This window comes from Nomascus leucogenys, chromosome 16, assembly GCF_006542625.1.
Source record: "Nomascus leucogenys isolate Asia chromosome 16, Asia_NLE_v1, whole genome shotgun sequence".
NCBI lineage: Eukaryota > Metazoa > Chordata > Mammalia > Primates > Hylobatidae > Nomascus > Nomascus leucogenys.
This window is the reverse complement of record NC_044396.1, coordinates 10158709-10176595: the sequence shown is the minus strand read 5'-3', so window position 1 is coordinate 10176595 and position 17887 is coordinate 10158709. Positions and strand designations below refer to the sequence as shown.

General features: G+C 45.8%; 1 protein-coding gene across 1 annotated transcript in view; it reads left to right on the top strand.

Annotated features, from left to right (window-relative positions):
- Positions 1-864: 864 nt before the first annotated feature.
- Positions 865-17887, top strand: part of MATN2 (matrilin 2) — a 146191-nt gene continuing 129168 nt past the window's right edge. The window contains exon 1 of the mRNA XM_004090737.3: positions 865-1006. Coding sequence (XP_004090785.2) covers positions 865-1006 — 142 coding nt within the window. The remainder of the gene's footprint in view (positions 1007-17887) is intronic.

The following is a 17887-nucleotide window of genomic DNA, read 5'->3' as shown; positions in this document are numbered from 1 at the left end:
AATAAATGTATGTGGGAGACAGGGAGGCTGGGAGGCTGGCTATGTGATGCTACTTTATGTCAACTACACATGAATTTTATATGTATAATTTATATAAACTAATTGATGCCATCTACTATTATTAGACTGAATGAATATTGTTACTTGGAACTCTCAGATATATAATAGCTTTTTTTTGTTCAAATCCAAAATGTAAAATGTGACTATGAGTAATTGATAATGAACTTAACTGATAAGAAACTTCAGAATATGCCGGGCGCGGTGGCTCACGCCTGTAATCCCAGCACTTTGTGAGGCCGAGGCGGGTGGATCACGAGGTCAGGAGATCGAGACCATCCTGGCTAACACGGTGAAACCCCGTCTCTACTAAAAATACAAAAAATTAGCCGGGCGCGATGGCGGGTGCCTGTAGTCCCAGCTACTTGGGAGGCTGAGGCAGGAGAATGGCGCGAACCCGGGAGGCGGAGCTTGCAGTGAGCCGAGATCGCGCCACCGTACTCCAGCCTGGGCGACAGAGTGAGACTCCGTCTCAAAAAAAAAAAACAAAAAACAAAAACAAAACGAAACTTCAGGATAGATTTTTCTCAAGTTTTCCATTCAGTCTTACAGTGATTAAAGTGATGAAAAATTCCAACTATGCATGCCCTGCTCAGTGTCCAAGAAGAGCCTACCAACGGGGGCTACTTAAGCTCTCAAAGGCCAAACACACAAACGGCATTTTAAGTACAAGTGGCCTGTTTGAACTTTGAAAAGGCGGGGCAGCGGGCCTGCAGCTCCTGGAGTTCAGGGAGACCCGGAAATCTCACCCTGCCCCCTTCTCGTGTTGTGTTTGTCACAGCCTTGCCCCTCTTGCTCGTCTTGAAAATGGAAAAGATGCTCGCAGGCTGCTTTCTGCTGATCCTCGGACAGATCCTCCTCCTCCCTGCCGAGGCCAGGGAGCGGTCACGTGGGAGGTCCATCTCTAGAGGCAGACACGCTCGGACCCACCCGCAGACGGCCCTTCTGGGTGAGTGGTGGTGCACACCCCCAAAAGTGGGCAGGTGGGGGTGGTTCGGGGAGGGCTCAGGGACAGGGATTGGTGACTGTTTGGGAAGCTCTCCTTTCCCTGGGTCCTCGTTGGATGTGCTGGGCCTGGGGTCCTCACTGGTGGTGAATGCATCCAGAGTTGAGGACGCGGTTGCACACGAGTTTTCAAAATAAACTTTTCTTTGAAGCCTTTAAATGAATCTGAGGCTCATGGCTTTTCTCCAATATTCAGGGCAAGATTTCTCATCTGAAAATGTCCTTGTTGTTGGACCTATCTGGGCAGAAGTGTTATGAAAATTTTTTATTGGGTTTGCCCTGCTAGATCTGTTAATAATGCTTCCCTGCATGGTAGCAGGGAAGAAAGAGCTGGCCCAGAAGAGAGGTGGGGACATTGTGAGCTGAATCGAGGTAGTAGGAATGGAAAATGCCAGGGGTCTATTCATCTGATCCAGCGAACATGTTTCCTAGAGAAAGGAAATGTCATGAAAACATGCAGAAAACATGTAAATCAGCTGATTCTAAACAAGGGCCTTGGTAAGCCTGGCATGTGGAGGTTATAGGAAGGTTGGGCAGTGCCAAGAGAATGAGTTTTGGCATTGACCTGGGTTCAAGTCCTGCCTCTGCTACTTTCCAGATGTGATATAACCTCCCCGAGGCTATAGATGTGATATAACGTAGGTGATATAACCTCCCTGAGGCTCAGTTTTATCATCTGTAAAATGGAAATGTGAATGCCAACCTTGGAACATTTCTGTGAGGAATTAATGAGGTAATATACATAAATTCTAGGTACACAGTAAGTAAAAGCTTTACCACAACTATCATTCTATTAAGTTCTTTGAAACTGTATTTGACATTTATACCTTGTTGGCCAGCCACTCGAATCTGACCCCCTGCAAAGGCTACTAAGAGAACTGCCCAGCGACCTGGTAGCCTCAGCGGCGTCGAAATTACAATCAGGGACCACAGGGACCTAAAGAGCCCTGTTTTCAGAAGTCAGAATCTTTACTGATGTTAACTAAATGAGGACCCCAGTGATAGGTCTTCCAGGTTCCTGAAAGTCCTTGTTTCCATAGTGATGTAAACAACACTTTTGCAAATGTGAAAAGGAGTGGGAAGTGTTTAGTATGTTAATTGAAACGTTTTAAAAAACAAATTCCAAGATGATAAACAACCTCTCTCTCTCTCTCTCTCTCTCTCTCTCTATATATATATATATATATATAAAACTGACGATGTGCACAATCTCGGCTCATTGCAACCTCCGCCTCCTGGGTTCAAGCACATCTCCACCACAGCCTCTTGAGTAGCTGGGTTTACAGGGGCACAACACCACGCCCAGCTAATTTTTGTATTTTTAGTAGAGATGGGGTTTCGCCATGTTGGCCAGGCTGGTCTCAAACTCTTGGCCTCAAGTGATCTGCCATCTCGACCTCCCAAAGTGCTGGGATTACAGACATGAGCCACTACGCATGGCCAAGTTACCTGATTTCTGGATCACCAGCGGTAACTGCACAGTTGGGTTTCTGATGGGGCTGGTCTCAGGAAAAGCCACCACACACTTGCCTGGAAAAGCACACTGCTTCTCTGGGCTCCAAGTGTCTCTCTCCCTCCCTTCCTCCCTCTGATACACACACACAGACCGCATCACCCCCACCTTCCCTGGTTGTCAGCATTCACTGTTGTCCTCCTTCGCCTAGAAGCCCATTTTGCTAAAGGCACCAACCCTGCATGCAGCATTGATTCCTTCTTCTCATTTTCCAAGAGAATGTGTCAGAGACAAAGAGGAGGATGGGACACAACCTATCTTTCCCACCCCAAGACTGGAAGTGGTCATGGGTATTTTCACTCCATGAGCTGTGCAAGTGGCTGCTCCCAGATATACTGGAGGGCTGCTTAGCTTATGAAAATGGTGGAGTGGGCTGGACATGGTGGCTCACGCCTGTAATCCCAGCACTTTGGGAGGGAGGCCGAGGTGGGCGGATCACAAGGTCAGGAGTTCGAGACCAGCCTGACCAACATGGTGAAACTCCGTCTCTACTAAAAATACAAAAATTAGCTGGGCATGGTGGCGGGTGCCTGTAATCCCAGCTACTCTGGAGGCTGAGGCAGGAGAATCACTTGAACCCGGGAAGTGGAGGTTGCAGTGAGCCAAGATCGTGCCACTACACTCTAGCCTGGGCGACAGAGTGAGACTCTGTCTCAAAAAAAAAAAAAAAAAAAAAAAAGAAAAGAAAATGGTGGAGTGACAATCATGAAACCAGAAGGCAAACACTATAGCTGTGGCCTGGATTCTCAAGTCCAATCTGCTTTTTTTTTTTCTCATTTTGATGGGGAACAAAAATGGAAAAGCATGCTCATTGGTAGTCCTTGCCCAGAGGGTATGACCTTCTCTTCATTCTTAGAATAATGTAGTGTTTTGTATTTTATGCATGTTTGCTTCTCTTGGCTCTTGGACTATTTGTTAAGAATATGGCCCAGGCCACATTTCACTTTTTAGTGGCAAATCATTTTGGCTGAAGTTATGGCATCCACTGGCATGATGGATTTTACTGGTTATTTGCTTGCAAGTATGTTCCTGAAAGTTTAACAGAATAGAAACAGTAGAATTGTTTCTTAGGTTAATTTTTTTTGAACTTTCTGGGTTTTAAGAATGTTTATCTTTTATGTTTAAATTCAGGTCAGAGTCTCAGTAACAACTTGAGTCAGTTTGAAAAAATAACGCACATATTTATCCACCCATCCTGTGAACATCTGTAGGCTGTTCACTCGGCAGCCTGTGATGTCTGTCCACATGGGCTTATCTCTTACCTCATTCATTTATCTGGAATTTCTACTCTGTGCCAGACACTGGTTGGGGGTGCGGGGGTAGTGTTTAAGATGAATAGACACCATCAGGAGGTGCATAGAGTAGTGGAAAAGACAGGCATGTGAAAAGATCATTAATTTGGTAGAATTGGTGTGCAAAAGTAGAGGCATAGCTACATTATAGCTCAACTCTGCCTGCTGAGCAGAGTTCTCAAGCCTCAAGTAAGGCAGTGGTTCTCAAGCTTTGGTCTCAGGATCCTTCCTTTTACGCTAAAAATTATTTTTATTATTTTATTTTATTTTATTTTGTTTTATTTTATTTTATTTTGAGACAGGGTCTCACTGTCTCCCAGGCTGGAGTGCAGTGGCATGATCATGGCTCGCTGCAGCCTTGACCTCTTGTGCTTAAGCAATCCTCCAACCTCAGCATCTCAAGTAGCTGGGACTACAGGCACATGCCACTACACCTGGCTAATTTTTGTATTTTTTGTAGAGACAGGGTTTTGCCATGTTGTCTAGGCTGATCTCGAACTCCTGGGCTCAAGCGATCCTCCCCCGTCAGTCTCCCAAAGTGCTGGGATTCTAGGCGTGAGCCACTGTGCCCAGCCAAAAATTATTAAGGATCCCAAATAACTTTTGTTTGTTTGTTTTTTAAGAATCCTGAGGACACTCAAGGGAGCTTTTGTTTATGTGGGTTAGATCTATTGGTATCTACTCTATCAGAAATTTAAAAATAACAATAATAAAATCAGAATATGTTAACAAACTCTATATGTATAAAAAAACTATATTTCCTGGCCAGGTGCAGTGGCTCATGCCTGTAATTCCAGTACTTTGGGAGGTCGAGGTGGGAGGATCACTTGAGCCCAGGAGTTTGAGACCAGTCTGGGCAACATAGGGATACCTTGTCTCTACAAAAATAAAAAAATTAGGTGTGCACGGTGGCTCACGCCTGTAATCCCAGCACTTTGGGAGGCCGAGGTGGGCAGATCACTTGAGATCAGGAGTTTGAGAACAGCCTGGCCAATATGGTGAAAAACTGTCTCTACTAAAAATACAAAAATGATCCTGGTTTGGTGGTGTGCACCTGTAATCCCAGCTACTCTGGAGGCTGAGGCAGGAGAATCACTTGACCCCGTGAGGCGGAGGTTGCAGTGAGCCGAGATCACACCACTGCACTTCAGCCTGGGTGACAAGAGGGAAACTGTCTCAAAAAAAAAAAAAAAGAAGGAAAGAAAAAATTAGCCGGGTGTGGTGGTACACACCTATAGTCCGAGCTAATTGAAATGCTTAGGCTGCAGGATCACTTGAGCCCCAGAGGTCGAGGCTGCATGAGTGAGCCGTGATGGTGCCACTGCACCCCAGCCTGGGTGACAGAATGAGACCCTGTCTCAAAAAAAAAAAAAAAAAAAAAAAGAAGAGTGGCACTGTTTTACAGTTTTGTAAATCTTGTAACGGTCTGGCTTCGTAGAAGACAGCTAGATTGTCATTTCTTGACCATTCAATCTGTCATGAAATGTTTTCATTAGATTATATGAAAATGCATGGATATGTAGTTGGAAAAGAGAAGAGCATTTAAATAGCCTTTTCATATAATTGTGAATGTTCTTTGATACTACACCAAAACTTGACAAAGAGTAGTTTCTTAAAGGTTAGTTGCAATGTGAAATCTAAAATCAGATCAATAAACTTTTTGTTCTCTATATACCCACAAGAGAATGAGAGTATGAAAGGCAAACATTCATGTTATTATGGAAATAGTTCTGACCTCATGGATCCTCTGAAAAGGCCTCAGGACCCCTAGAATTCCCCAAACCACACTTGAGAATGGCTGGTTTAAGGGAATCGTTCCCAGTGAAGGTCCTGACCACAGAGAGCCCTGTGGGACAGCAGGTGGCAGAGGCATGAGGATGGAGTGTGGCAGTGGGGCTCCAACGTGGTGCTGGGTCTGCCAGACAGGTGGTCTGAGCTGGAGATAAGCCAGCAATCATTTAGGACCTTGAGGGCTCCAAGGCAGATTTTGAGCTTCATTTTGGAGCTGTGGAGGGGTTTAAGCAGTCAACAGTGGGTGTCGCTTTGTCTTTGCACCCACTGTACTCTCTGGACAGACTTGACCTTCCTGGGTTGTGGCAAAGAGCAAGGATCTAAATAGCGGGCTGCAACAGGAGAAGCAACGAGTGCCTGCTTTAGCCCAAAGGCCCCTCCAGGCCCCTCCAGGCCACAACGCTGGCAGGTAGAGTCAGAGAATCTGACTGTGCTGTACCCAGAACCCTTTGGACTTCGGATTCTTCCCCTTGACCAGCCTTATCAGCGGCACCCATCCCCTTCCACACTCCTCCCTAGGCCCTCCTCAAGGGGGCGCTAACTGGAAGTCATGCTGCCCCACTGCTAATGGCTGCCTGCTTCGTTTGTGCACACTTTTCCTCTTTGTTACACCACTTTCCTATGAGGAGGTGGACCTGTCTCCAGAACAACCAGTGGGGTATATCAGCCTTTTTGGAAACCTTAACCCTCCTTGCCCAAACTTTTATTTATTTATTTATTTATTTTATTTATTTTTAGAGTCTTGCTGTGTCACCAGGCTGGAGTGCAGTGGTCGGATCTCGGCTCACTGCAACCTCTGCCTCCCGGGTTCAAGTGATTCTCCTGCCTCAGCCTCCAGAGTAGCTGGGATTACAGGTGCCTGCCACCACGCCCTGCTAATTTTTGTATTTTTAGTGGAGACAGGGTTTCACCATGTTGGCCAGGATAGTGTGGATCTCTTGACCTCGTGATCCGCCTGCCTCGGCCTCCCAAAGTGCTGGGATTACTGGCATGAGCCGCCGCACCAGGCCCCCAGTGTATTCTTGATTCTTCCCACTCCACAAACTACCCTACAGTCAGCCAGCTTGTGGTCTCTGGTGGTGGTCTGTCTTATGAGGTCTTGTTGACATATGCATTCTTTTCTAAATTTACCAAACTGGCTCATTTTATGTCTGCTGACTAAACTTGAAAGCCTTTTCTTTTCCTATTATAGACTCCCCTTTGGATCAATACTACATACTCAGAAGTTATGTTTGTGTTTTAAGAGAGCATTTTGTGGCAATATGGCGTCAATTCTAGAAGTGGGAGACAAAGATTTAAAAGGAAGTTGGCCCTGCAGTCTGGTCAGGGGATGGTAGGGCCTGAGCTCCCTCCCACCCCACACCCCACCACACACACTGCTGGAAGAATTCCAGAGGTGTTCCAGGGTAGACACTACAGCATTTAGTAAAGTTTACACATAATAGTTAATTTACTACTTAAAAGCTAATGAAGAAAATCTAATTCACCTTTTTTTTTTTTTTTTTTTTTTTTTTAAGACATGATCTTATTCTGTTGCCCAGGCTGGAGTGCAGTGGCACTATCATAGCTCACTGCAGCCTGAGCTCAAGCGATCCTCTCAACTCAGCTTCCCAACTAACTGGGAGTACAATCATGCACTACTATGCCCAACTAATTGTTTAATTTTTTTGTAGAGACAGGATCTTACTATGTTGCACAGACTGGTTTCAAATTCTTGGCCTCATGCAATCCTCCTGCCTTGGCCTCCCAAACTGTTGGGATTACAAGTGTGAACCATTGCTCCTGGCAGAATTCACCTTACACAGCCCCAAATTCTGCTCTTGGGGAATCACAGTGTATTAAGAGACACTTATTTTCATTTTTTGCATGTATCTCTAAACCTGACATCAAAATATTCATAAAATTGCAATATGTTTCATATAATGAGCTGAAACCTCCTAAGTGAGCAATGTGAAGTTGTTGGCTGCCTGGAGAATTAAATGTAAGCATGGCCTGCTCTGTGTTGCTAATGGAAATTTTTACCTAGGTTGATATTTATTAACCTTTTTTTTTTTTTTTTTGAGACAGAGTCTTGCTCTGTCACCCAGGCTGGAGTGCAGTGGCGTGATCTTGGCTCACTGCAACCTCCGCCTCCCGGGTTCAAGCAATTCTTCTGCCTTGGCCTCCCGAGTAGCTGAGATTGCAGGCGCCTGCCACCACACCCGGCTAATTTTTGTATTTTTAGTAGAGACGGGGTTTCACCGTGTTGGCCAGGTTGGTCTCAAATTCCTGACCTCATGTGATCTGCCCACCTAGGCCTCACAAAATGCTGGAATTACAGGCATGAGCCACCGTGTCTGGCTCCAACCTACATTTTTAAGGCTTAGCTGCCACTGAATGGATTTCTACATACCAAAACAATACCTTTAATTGACTTTTATTGGCCTCCTCTGTGAAGGAGGGAAAGCAGATGCCAGAAGCCATGAGAGGCTCTGGCTCTCCGACCAACCCATGGAAGCCACTAGTCTTAAATTTCCTGAAGCCATTTTGCCATGATTAAAACTTTTGTCTCCTTCCCTGAGCTTTCCAGAGCTTTGTCCATCCTCTTCCTTCTACCTGGAATATCCTTCCCCAGACAAGACCCATTCTCATCCAGGGCCAGGTCAAATGCCGCCTCCTCCCTCTCCAGGCAAGACCTCCATTGAGGGACCACACACATTGCAGGTCCTGTGCCAAAGTGCCAACCCTCTCTGCCTTACATTCCAAGGGGTAATAGTGATACTTACCTCAGAGGGATTCACATTTTAGCTATTTTTGCACTTGTCTCATTTTACTACTAGACGGTCTCTTCAAGATAGGGACTGAATATTTTTCATTTCTCATAGCACCTATGAAAGCCAACTCTCATTTACTGAGCCCCTGCTGTGGGTTGGGATGTGTTATCTCACCTAATCCATAGCAGGAGCAAACACTGCAAGGTAATTATTGTTACATTCTATTTTCAGACAAGGAAGCTGAGGCTCAGATAGGTTAAGCAGTTTTGGCAAATTTGTCAAGACTTCTGCAAACCTAGACAGAAAAGCTGCTCTAGCCCAGCCCCTTTATGGAAAGGATGCATGGCTTAGGGGCAGATATGCCTTGGAGCAAAGAGAAAGACACCCGTACTCTTGAATGTACTATTTTAGCCCCTGCTTGCTCCTTGACCCAGAGTTTTTGTGTAGACCATAGAATGCCCTGCCCATCTGTATTTGGAGGTGCTGCTGCAGCCGGTCACATCTGGGTTCTACTGACCTCCAGCCCTGGCTGTGGTCCTGCCCAGGGCTCAGTGTGTATTGAACAAGTAAGTGAATGAGACATGCAGAAGGCTGATTTCGTCCTTATTTGAATGATTTCAATCTTGATTAAACTTCTTAGCAAGAGGTTATTTTCTTCTCCTGGACTTCGGTTCATTCATCTCTAAAAGAAGGAGGTTGAGGTCAATGATCTCTCAGGTCTCATCTAGGATGTGGTAATGTCACCAATTCCCCTGACATCCCTTCTGTGTGGGAACCCTGATGAAATCTGTAGCTTTCCCTCACTGTATCCAGGTAGGAAAGCCAAGGAGGAACCGTATTCTGGAAGCCAAGGAAGGAGAAGTTTTGAGACACAGGGTGGTCAGTAGGATCAGGCAGGACAACAGGGATGGGGCAGTGGGATCAGGTAACACAGCAGGGCTGGGCAGTGGGTTCAGGCAGAACAGTGGGCTGGGCAGTGGGATCAGGCAACACAGCAGGTCTGGGCAGTGGGATCAGGCAACACAGCAGGTCTGGGCAGTAGGATCAGGCAACACAACAGGGCTAGGCAGTGGGATCAGGTAACACAGCAAGGCTGGGCAGTAGGATCAGGCAACACAGCAGGGCTAGGTAGTGGGATCAAGTAACACAGCAGGGCTGGGCAGTGGGATCAGGCAACGCAACAGGGCTGGGCAGTGGGATCAGGCAACACAGCAGGTCTGGGCAGTAGGATCAGGCAACACAGCAGGGCTAGGTAGTGGGATCAAGTAACACAGCAGGGCTGGGCAGTGGGATCAGGCAACACAACAGGGCTAGGCAGTGGGATCAGGTAACACAGCAAGGCTGGGCAGTGGGATCAGGCAACACAGCAGGGCTGGGCAGTGGGATCAGGCAATGCAACAGGGCTAGGCAGTGGGATCAGGCAATATAGCAGGGCTGGGCAGTGGGATTAGGCAGTGAAGCAGGGGTTCTGAAACTTCATTGTGCTTCAAAAGCTCCTGGAAGGCTTGTTAGAACACAGATTACTGGGCGCTGTGCTCAAAGTGTCTGATTCAGTAGGTCTGGGTTGGAGCCTGATAAGTGGTATTCCTGGAGACCTCAGTTTGAGAACTATTACTGTAGAGAAACCTGCAAGGCTGGGTGGGAATGGGCAGGAGGAAGAGATACTAGGAGAAGATGCTGTGGGGCGTGAGCCAGAAAGACAATACAAGATGAGTAACATCTGCAGAGAATTGCAGCTGCAGAGTATAAACTAACTGTAATCTAGGTCCAGCCCTTCTGAAGATTTACAAATAAGCTGCTAGCATTGTCCAGCCTTATAGGGAATTAGCAAATGGTGGGCTTCAAGCCTACATGGGAGCCAGCCTCTTATAGCACAGCAGTTAGCAATACACATCTAAAGAACTAAGTGGCTGGCACGTGTCTTTATCATCAGAATTGATTACACAAATGAAGCTTGATGCATTGAGCTTATCAAATTGTTTTAAATATAGCAAAGGTTTTTTTTTTCTTAAACCTTTGAAGTAAAACTGCCTGTTTTTCAGTGCTCAGCTGCAGTGCATCGTGGGCAGTACAATGACAGTTGGAAACGTGGACCCCATGGAGGGGCTGTCATGGCTGCCCTCAGCACAGACCTGCTGTTCCCTATCAAATTCATCCTCTGTGCCTATGCTCTGTTTAATATAGATTTTTATAAACTGTATGAAGTAAAATTCTTCATTCCTATCTTGTGATTAACGCTGGGAGAATCGAAAAAGCAGTGTCTGACCTCCAATAAGCCATAAAGTTAAAAGCTTTTCTAGGCAATGAATATATAACCTGATTTTTTTCTCCTACAGATCCTCTCTCTCCCCTTCTTTCTCCCTTTCTCCTTTGTGTGAAACTCTTTCTTTATCCCTTTCCTTTTCTATAAACTTCCTTGATCTTTCCCTCTCCAGTACCCCCCTTCCTCATTCCCTTCTTCAGTTCCAGGATGTTCTCTCCTCAGCTTGCCCATGTGTTTTGCACCTGCAACTCATGTGTGTGTCGGGGAGTAGAGGTGAGGGATTATCCCTTCCGTGAGTGACAGTCACCTTTCTTTTCTTTGCTGGCTGGTGCTTTTAGGAGACAAGGTGTACAACCTTACCCCTAGGGAGCCAGTCCTGTCCCTCGTCTCTCTATCTAATGCTAATAATGATAACAATAGTAGTGATGACGGCCGGGTGCGGTGGCTCATGCCTGTAATTCCAGCACTTGGGGAGGCCAAGGTGGGTGGATCACCTGAGGTCAGGAGTTCGAGACAAGCCTGGCCAACATGGTGAAACCCTGTATCTACTAAAAATACAAAAAATTAGCCAGGTGTGGTGGTGGGCACCTGTAATCCCAGCTACTTGGGAGGCCGAGGCAGGAAAAGTACTTGAACCTGGGAGGTTGCAGTGAGCTGAGATCACACCACTACACTCTAGCCTGGGTAACAAGAGTGAAACTCCTCAAAAAAAAAAAAAAATAGTAGTGATGACAAGCCACCATATGCCAGGCACTGTGGTAGGCAGCTCACACTTCACTCTGCATGTACTATTATACCTTAAATGTCTCATACAAGGTCATTCAACTACTGAGCAGCCAGAGGTAGAATTCAAGAGGCGAACTTGCTGTTTTCTCTACTTAAACTCTTTTGTCACTCAGGCTGCAGTGCAGTGGTGCGATCATGGCTCACTGCAGCCTCGGCCTCCAGGCCCAGGTGATCCTCCTATCTCAACCTCCCAAGTAGCTGGGATTACAAGCACGAACCACCATACCCAGCAATTTTTTTTTTCATTTTTTTTTTTGTAAAGACAGTGTTTCACCATGTTGGCCAGGCTTTTCTCGAACTCCTGAGCTCAAGCGATCCTCCTGCTGTGGCCTCCCAAAGTGTTAGGATTACAGGCATAAACCACCACACCCCGCCTTCTTGAACTCTTTTCTATAACCCCACCCACCCTATTTTATCCAATTGAATTGGACTCATCTTTCAGGTCTCAGTGGAAGCGCTTCTAATCTTTTAGGTTGGGATTTAATACCCCAACTATTGCATTCCCATGGAATGCTGTATGTCCCCCAAACTGCACTTAGCCTGTACAGCAATTGCTTGCTTAATTGTCTATGTAGTTCGTCATTGTACCAGCATGGCTGAGCAAGGTGCCTGGTACACAGCAGATATTCCATAAATGCCTATAGGAAAAGTAAATTAACGGACTCTTCCTCAATATATATATATATATTCTAGAAATTTGAGTTGTATATTAGTTTCCTAGGGCTGCTATAACAATATACCGCAAACTGGGTGGTTAAACAACAGAAATGTATTGTCTCACAGTTCTGGACCTAGAAGTCTGAGCTCAAGGTGTTGGCTGTGTTGGTTTCTTCTGAGCCCTCTCTCCTTGGCTTGTAGGTGGCTGTCTTCTCCCTGTGTCTCCACGTGGCCTTTTCCCTCTGTACCTGTGAGTGTCCAGACTTCCTCTTCTTATAAGGACACCAGTCACATTGAATTAGGCCCGCCCTAATAACCTCATTTTAACTTAATCACATCTTTAAAGACCCTAACTCCAAATCCAGTTACATCCTGAAGGCCTGGGGGTGAGGACTTCAACATATGAATAGGGGGCAGGGAGAGGGACAGAAGTCAGCCCGTGACAAGTTGCTTTGCTTTTCACTTTCCTAGTTTGTGGAGGACAGTGTGTCATCTTTCGACATGTTTCTAAATAGCCTCTTTTTCCTTTCTGATTCACTTTATGTTCCCACTTCAGGGTGATATGAGAAACGCTGGGGAAGCATGTTCAAAGACGTGAGCAGTGGGTCACTTATTACTTTACCATGGCGTATTTCAGAGTCATTAAAGCAGCTCCAGCAAGCACAGTGGGCTGTGCAGCCGGAATCCTATGGCTGAAGATGGGACAGGAGTGCAATCTAACCAGGATGTGAAACCAAGTCCAAGTAAGGTTTTTCAAAAGCCAAGAATTAGAACGAGTAACTCAGTCCTGTTTCAGTATATCCAGGGGAGGCTGATTTATAGGGAAAGATGAAAGGAGGACAATGTGTATATTTTGGCTGCTCAGAAGACCATGGGGCTAGACATGGGGGAGGAGGAAGTTATTATAAGCTTACAGCCAGCCAATGAGTAAGAACATCAAAGAGGAAGCTGAATGGCCAGATGGACCAAGAGCTGGGGCACAGGCAGGGTCTTCGGGAGAAATAAGATGAATGGATGCTTCGGACAACATGAGTTCAGAGCCCAGAGGGGCCTTTGGAAAGGCATGATGGATTATGTGCACTGTGGGTCATTGCGCCATGAGAAGTCCCGTGGGGGATGAGCCCCAGAGGCCCTTAAAGTCAGGGTGGACCATTAAGTAAACTGCGGAGGAATTTCTTCCAGGAGGGCTCAGACTTGGCAAAGGCTGGGAAGGGCTGCTTTCCATCTCCAGCTCTTAATCCCCCAGCCCTGACACTGGGGCTCGCTTGTTCCAGCCTACTTGATCCATTTATTGAATAAAGATATACTGAGAACCAGCCGGGCGTGGTGATTCACGCCTGTAATTCCAGCACTTTGGGAGGCCGAGGTGGGCGGATCACGAGGTCAGGAGATCGAGACCGTCCTGGCTAACATGGTGAAACCCCGTCTCTACTAAAAATACAAAAAATTAGCCGGGTGTGGTGGCGGGCACCTGTAGTCCCATCTACTCGGGAGGCTGAGGCAGGAGAATGGCGTGAACCCAGAAGCGGAGCTTGCAGTGAGCCGAGATTGCGCCACTGCACTCCAGCTTGGGCAACAGAGCAAGACTCCGTCTCAAAAAAAAAAAAAAAAAAGATATACTGAGAACCCTTGTATTCCAAGGTCTGTGCTAGGCCCAGTGAAAGGTGAGGAATCCTTAAATCTTTGGGACTTGGTGGGGTCACCAGGGAAGCATCCTCCTCTCCTAGGTACCTTTCATCTGTTTGCACCCAGATGTGGCCTGTCCCATGTGATTGTCCCACCACTGACCGAAGCAGGCCTCTCCATTCTCCTCTTCCAGTTAAAGCTAAATTTGTCTCCAAAGTGAAGAAGAATAGGAAAACCATCAATTTTATGGAGCTTTTTAACTATGCCAAAATGGTTTCATTCTGATACACGTTGTTTTTTTTTTTTGAGATGGAGTCTTGCTCTGTTGCCCAGGCTGGAGTGCAGTGGTGTGTTCTGGGTTCACTGTAACCTCTGCCTCTTGGGTTCCAGCGATTCTGCTGCCTCAGCCTGCTGAATAGCTGGGATTACAGGCACGCACCACCACACCGGGCTACTTTTTGTATGTTTAGTAGAGATGGGGTTTCGCCATGTTGGCCAGGCTGATCTTGAACTCCTGACCTCAGGTGATCCACCCACCTTGACCTCCCAAAGTGCTGTGATTACAGGCGTGAGCCACCGTACCCGGCCCTGATATACTATTTTGTTTCATAATTTGCTTGGGTTTATCATTGATTCATCCATTCAACAAATACGTATTAAGAAGCTACAGTGTACAAGGCATTGCTTTGGGTGCCAAGGATACTGCAGGGTCAGGCCAGGGTCACATCTGGCTCACCACCAGTCAGGCTTTAGGGTTTGGTATAAATTCCACGGCCTCAGGCACCATGGGTGCATAGGATCAGCAAAATAAGTCCTTAAAGAGATGGAAAACTCACTCATAAAACCATCTGGGCTTGATGCCTTCCTTAGAGGAGATATATTTGACAACAAATTAAATATCTTCAAAATCCATTTGCGCATTCAGGTTTTTCATTTCTTCTTAAGTCTATTTTGGTCATTGATATCTTTCTTTTTTTTTTTTTTTTTTTTTTTGAGACGGAGTCTTGCTCTTTCACCCAGGCTGGAGTGCAGTGGCGCAATCTTGGCTCACTGCAGGCTCCGTCCCCCGGGGTTCACGCCATTCTCCTGCCTCAGCCTCCTGCGTAGCTGGGACTACAGGCGCCCGCCACCTCGCCTGGCTAATTTTTTTTTTTTTTTGTATTTTTTTAGTAGAGACGGGGTTTCACCTTGTTAGCCAGGATGGTCTCGATCTCCTGACCTCGTGATCCGCCCGCCTCGGCCTCCCAAAGTGCTGGGATTACAGGCGTGAGCCACCGCGCCCGGCCCATTGATATCTTTCTGAAAAATTGTCTCATTTGTCTACATTTTCAAATCTGTTGTTATAAATTACAGCTCATAATACTGAGCAACATTTTAATAGGGAACATATATTTTATAAATACATGTTTATAAAAAATAGGGTCCCACTGTGTTGCCCAGGCTGGTCTCAAACTCCTGGGCTCAAGCAATCCTCCTGCCTCAGCCTCCCAAAGTGCTGGGATTACAGACATGAGCCACCATGCCTGGCCAGGGGACATGTTTTTTTTTTTTTTTTTTTTTAACAAAAAGTACCCAGTGTTAAGCCGGGTGTGGTGGCTCACACCTGTAATCCCAGCACTTTGGGAGGCCGTGGTGGGCAGATAATTTGAGGTCAGGAGTCTGAGACCAGTCTGGCCAACATGATGAAACCCCGTCTCTACTAAAAATACAAAAAATTAGCTGGGTGTGGTGGCAGGCACCTGTAATCCCAGCTACTTGGGAGGCTGAGGCAGGAGAATCGCTTGAACCCAGGAGGTGGAGGCTGCAGTGAGCCGAGATTGCACCATTGCACTGCAGCCCAGGCAACAAGAACGAAACTCCGTCTCAAAAAAAAAAAAAGAAAAAAAAAAAAAACAAAGAAAAAAAGCAAAAAGTGTCCAGTGTTTTATTCTCATAGATCACAAAGCTCTTAGCAAAAATTCTGAAGAAACACTGAGACCTGGGGGATGGGTGTGTGTTGACGGGAGAGGAGTCTCTATTGCTTCCTGGGTTTCTCCGATAACATCTGGCTTTTGTAGAAGATCTTCACAGTTTTTCAAAGCACCCATCCCTTGCCTTACCTCTCCTGTCTTCCTTGTCTGCCTGATGCCTCCAACTTCTCAGAAGTGCCAGGGCCAGGGCACTTCTGGGCCCATGGTGTGGGTCTACATTGCAGTAAAAGGCTCGTCACCCACTCCCCTCAACACAGGAGTCTCCTGTTTTTAGGCAGCTTGAGAAAGCAGTCTTGTCTGTGGAGGAATGCCCAGCCTTGTTGGTGCAGTTGCTGGGTTTGGGGACCCAGCTGTTTGCAGGAGTTGTCTAGGGACGTCAGTACTCAGGGAATGTGAGACTCCTGGGATGTTACAGTCCCCATGCTAGCAGGGGGAAGACACTGGGCCCATGAGAAGTTGAGTTTAGGGTAGCCAGTCCTGCTGGGAGAAAGGAAAGCCTCAGATGCCAGCAAGCTTGCTGTCCAGCCATTTTCTGACAACCCTGCTTATTGCACCATGTACAGTAATCAACATAGACTTGCGTCTGCTCTGAGGGTTGCAGGTGGTGCTCATGGAACACACACGTGCATGCTTTCACCCACCCTTTCCTGTACCTTTGGAATTCATGGCATAGGAACACTATATCTATTGCACTTGGGTGTGGTTATAATGCCAGGGTAAAGACAAGTTTCTCTGTGGAGTACCTGAATGACAAGATCATATTTTGTGTCAGTTCCACGTGGAAGGGCTCTTCCTCACAGACATTGGAAGGGTACCAGTAGAATCTAAGCTCTAGGAAGGCAGGGTTTTTTTTTTTGTCTGCACATGATAGACGCTCAGCAAATATTTGCTGGATGGGTGGACAAATGGAAACTGGAATGAGATGGAAATGCCTAGGTGAGTGCAGGAAGGACTCTGCGTCTCCTGGTCTTTGCCTTGTAGATGCCAAATATTCTAGGTGGGAACTGGGAAGTTGGCAGATGCTGCTCTGTAGAGAATCAGTGGAGCAAAGATTGGAAAAACATCCAGCCTGTGTCAGCTAGCAAAAGAGGGGTTTTGGGTCTATTTTGGGGTCAGAATATTAGAGGAGGTATCTTGTACCCTCAGGGTTCAGAGTGTGGTTGACTAGGAGGCTCCAAAGAGTAAGTGAAACCCAAGGGGACGGAGATAGGACCACTTGATCCATCCTTGTAGGTTCAGAGCTATGTCTTATCAAATGTTTTCCCTTCATGTATTAACATGATAATGTACTCTTTCTACTTTGGTTTGATAATGTAATGGATTATATGGATAGATTTTCTAATGTTGAACCAATCCTTGCATTATTGGGGTAAACTTTACTTGATCATAATGTACTTTTTAATACCTTGCTAGAATTATTTTGCTAATCTATTTTTGTATTTAGATTCATAAATTAAACTGGCTAGTATTCTCTCTAATTTTCATTTTCTGCACTGTCTGGTTTTGGTATCAAAGTTAAGTTAGCTTCATGAAAATAAATTGTTTTTGTAAAGTAGGTATTAGCCATTCCTTAAAGAGCTGGCAAATTTGCTTATAAAACCATCTGGGTTGAATCCCTTCTGTAGGGCAGATATGTTTGAAACTAATTTAATTTCTTTAAAAGCCATTAGTCTATTTCATTTTTCTATTTCTTTTGAGTCTATTTTGGTAATTGATATTTTCCTTGAATATTATGCCATTTGTCTACATTTTCAAATCTGTTGGCATAAATGACAGTTCATAATACTGAGCTGTGTTTTAATAGGAGACATGTGATTCTTTAACCAAAGTGCCCAGTGCTTTGTTTCTGTAGATCACAAAGTTCTTAGGAAAAATTCTAAAGAAACATTGAGACCTGGGGGATGGGTGTGTGTGCTGCAGGGAGAGGAGTCTCAATTGACTCTTGAGTTTCTCTGATAATATCTGACAAGCCTTACAGTTTTTCAACACACCTATTGCTTGCCTTATCTCTTTTGTCTTCTCAAAGTCCTTGAGATGTAGATTTTATAATGAGTCTCAATTTACAGATAAAGAAAGGCCAATCCTAGATACCAGTTTATCTATAATATAGATGAAATCAGAAGCCACTCCTAGATCACACCATTTTAATTAGAAGAGAGTTTAGAGATCATCTC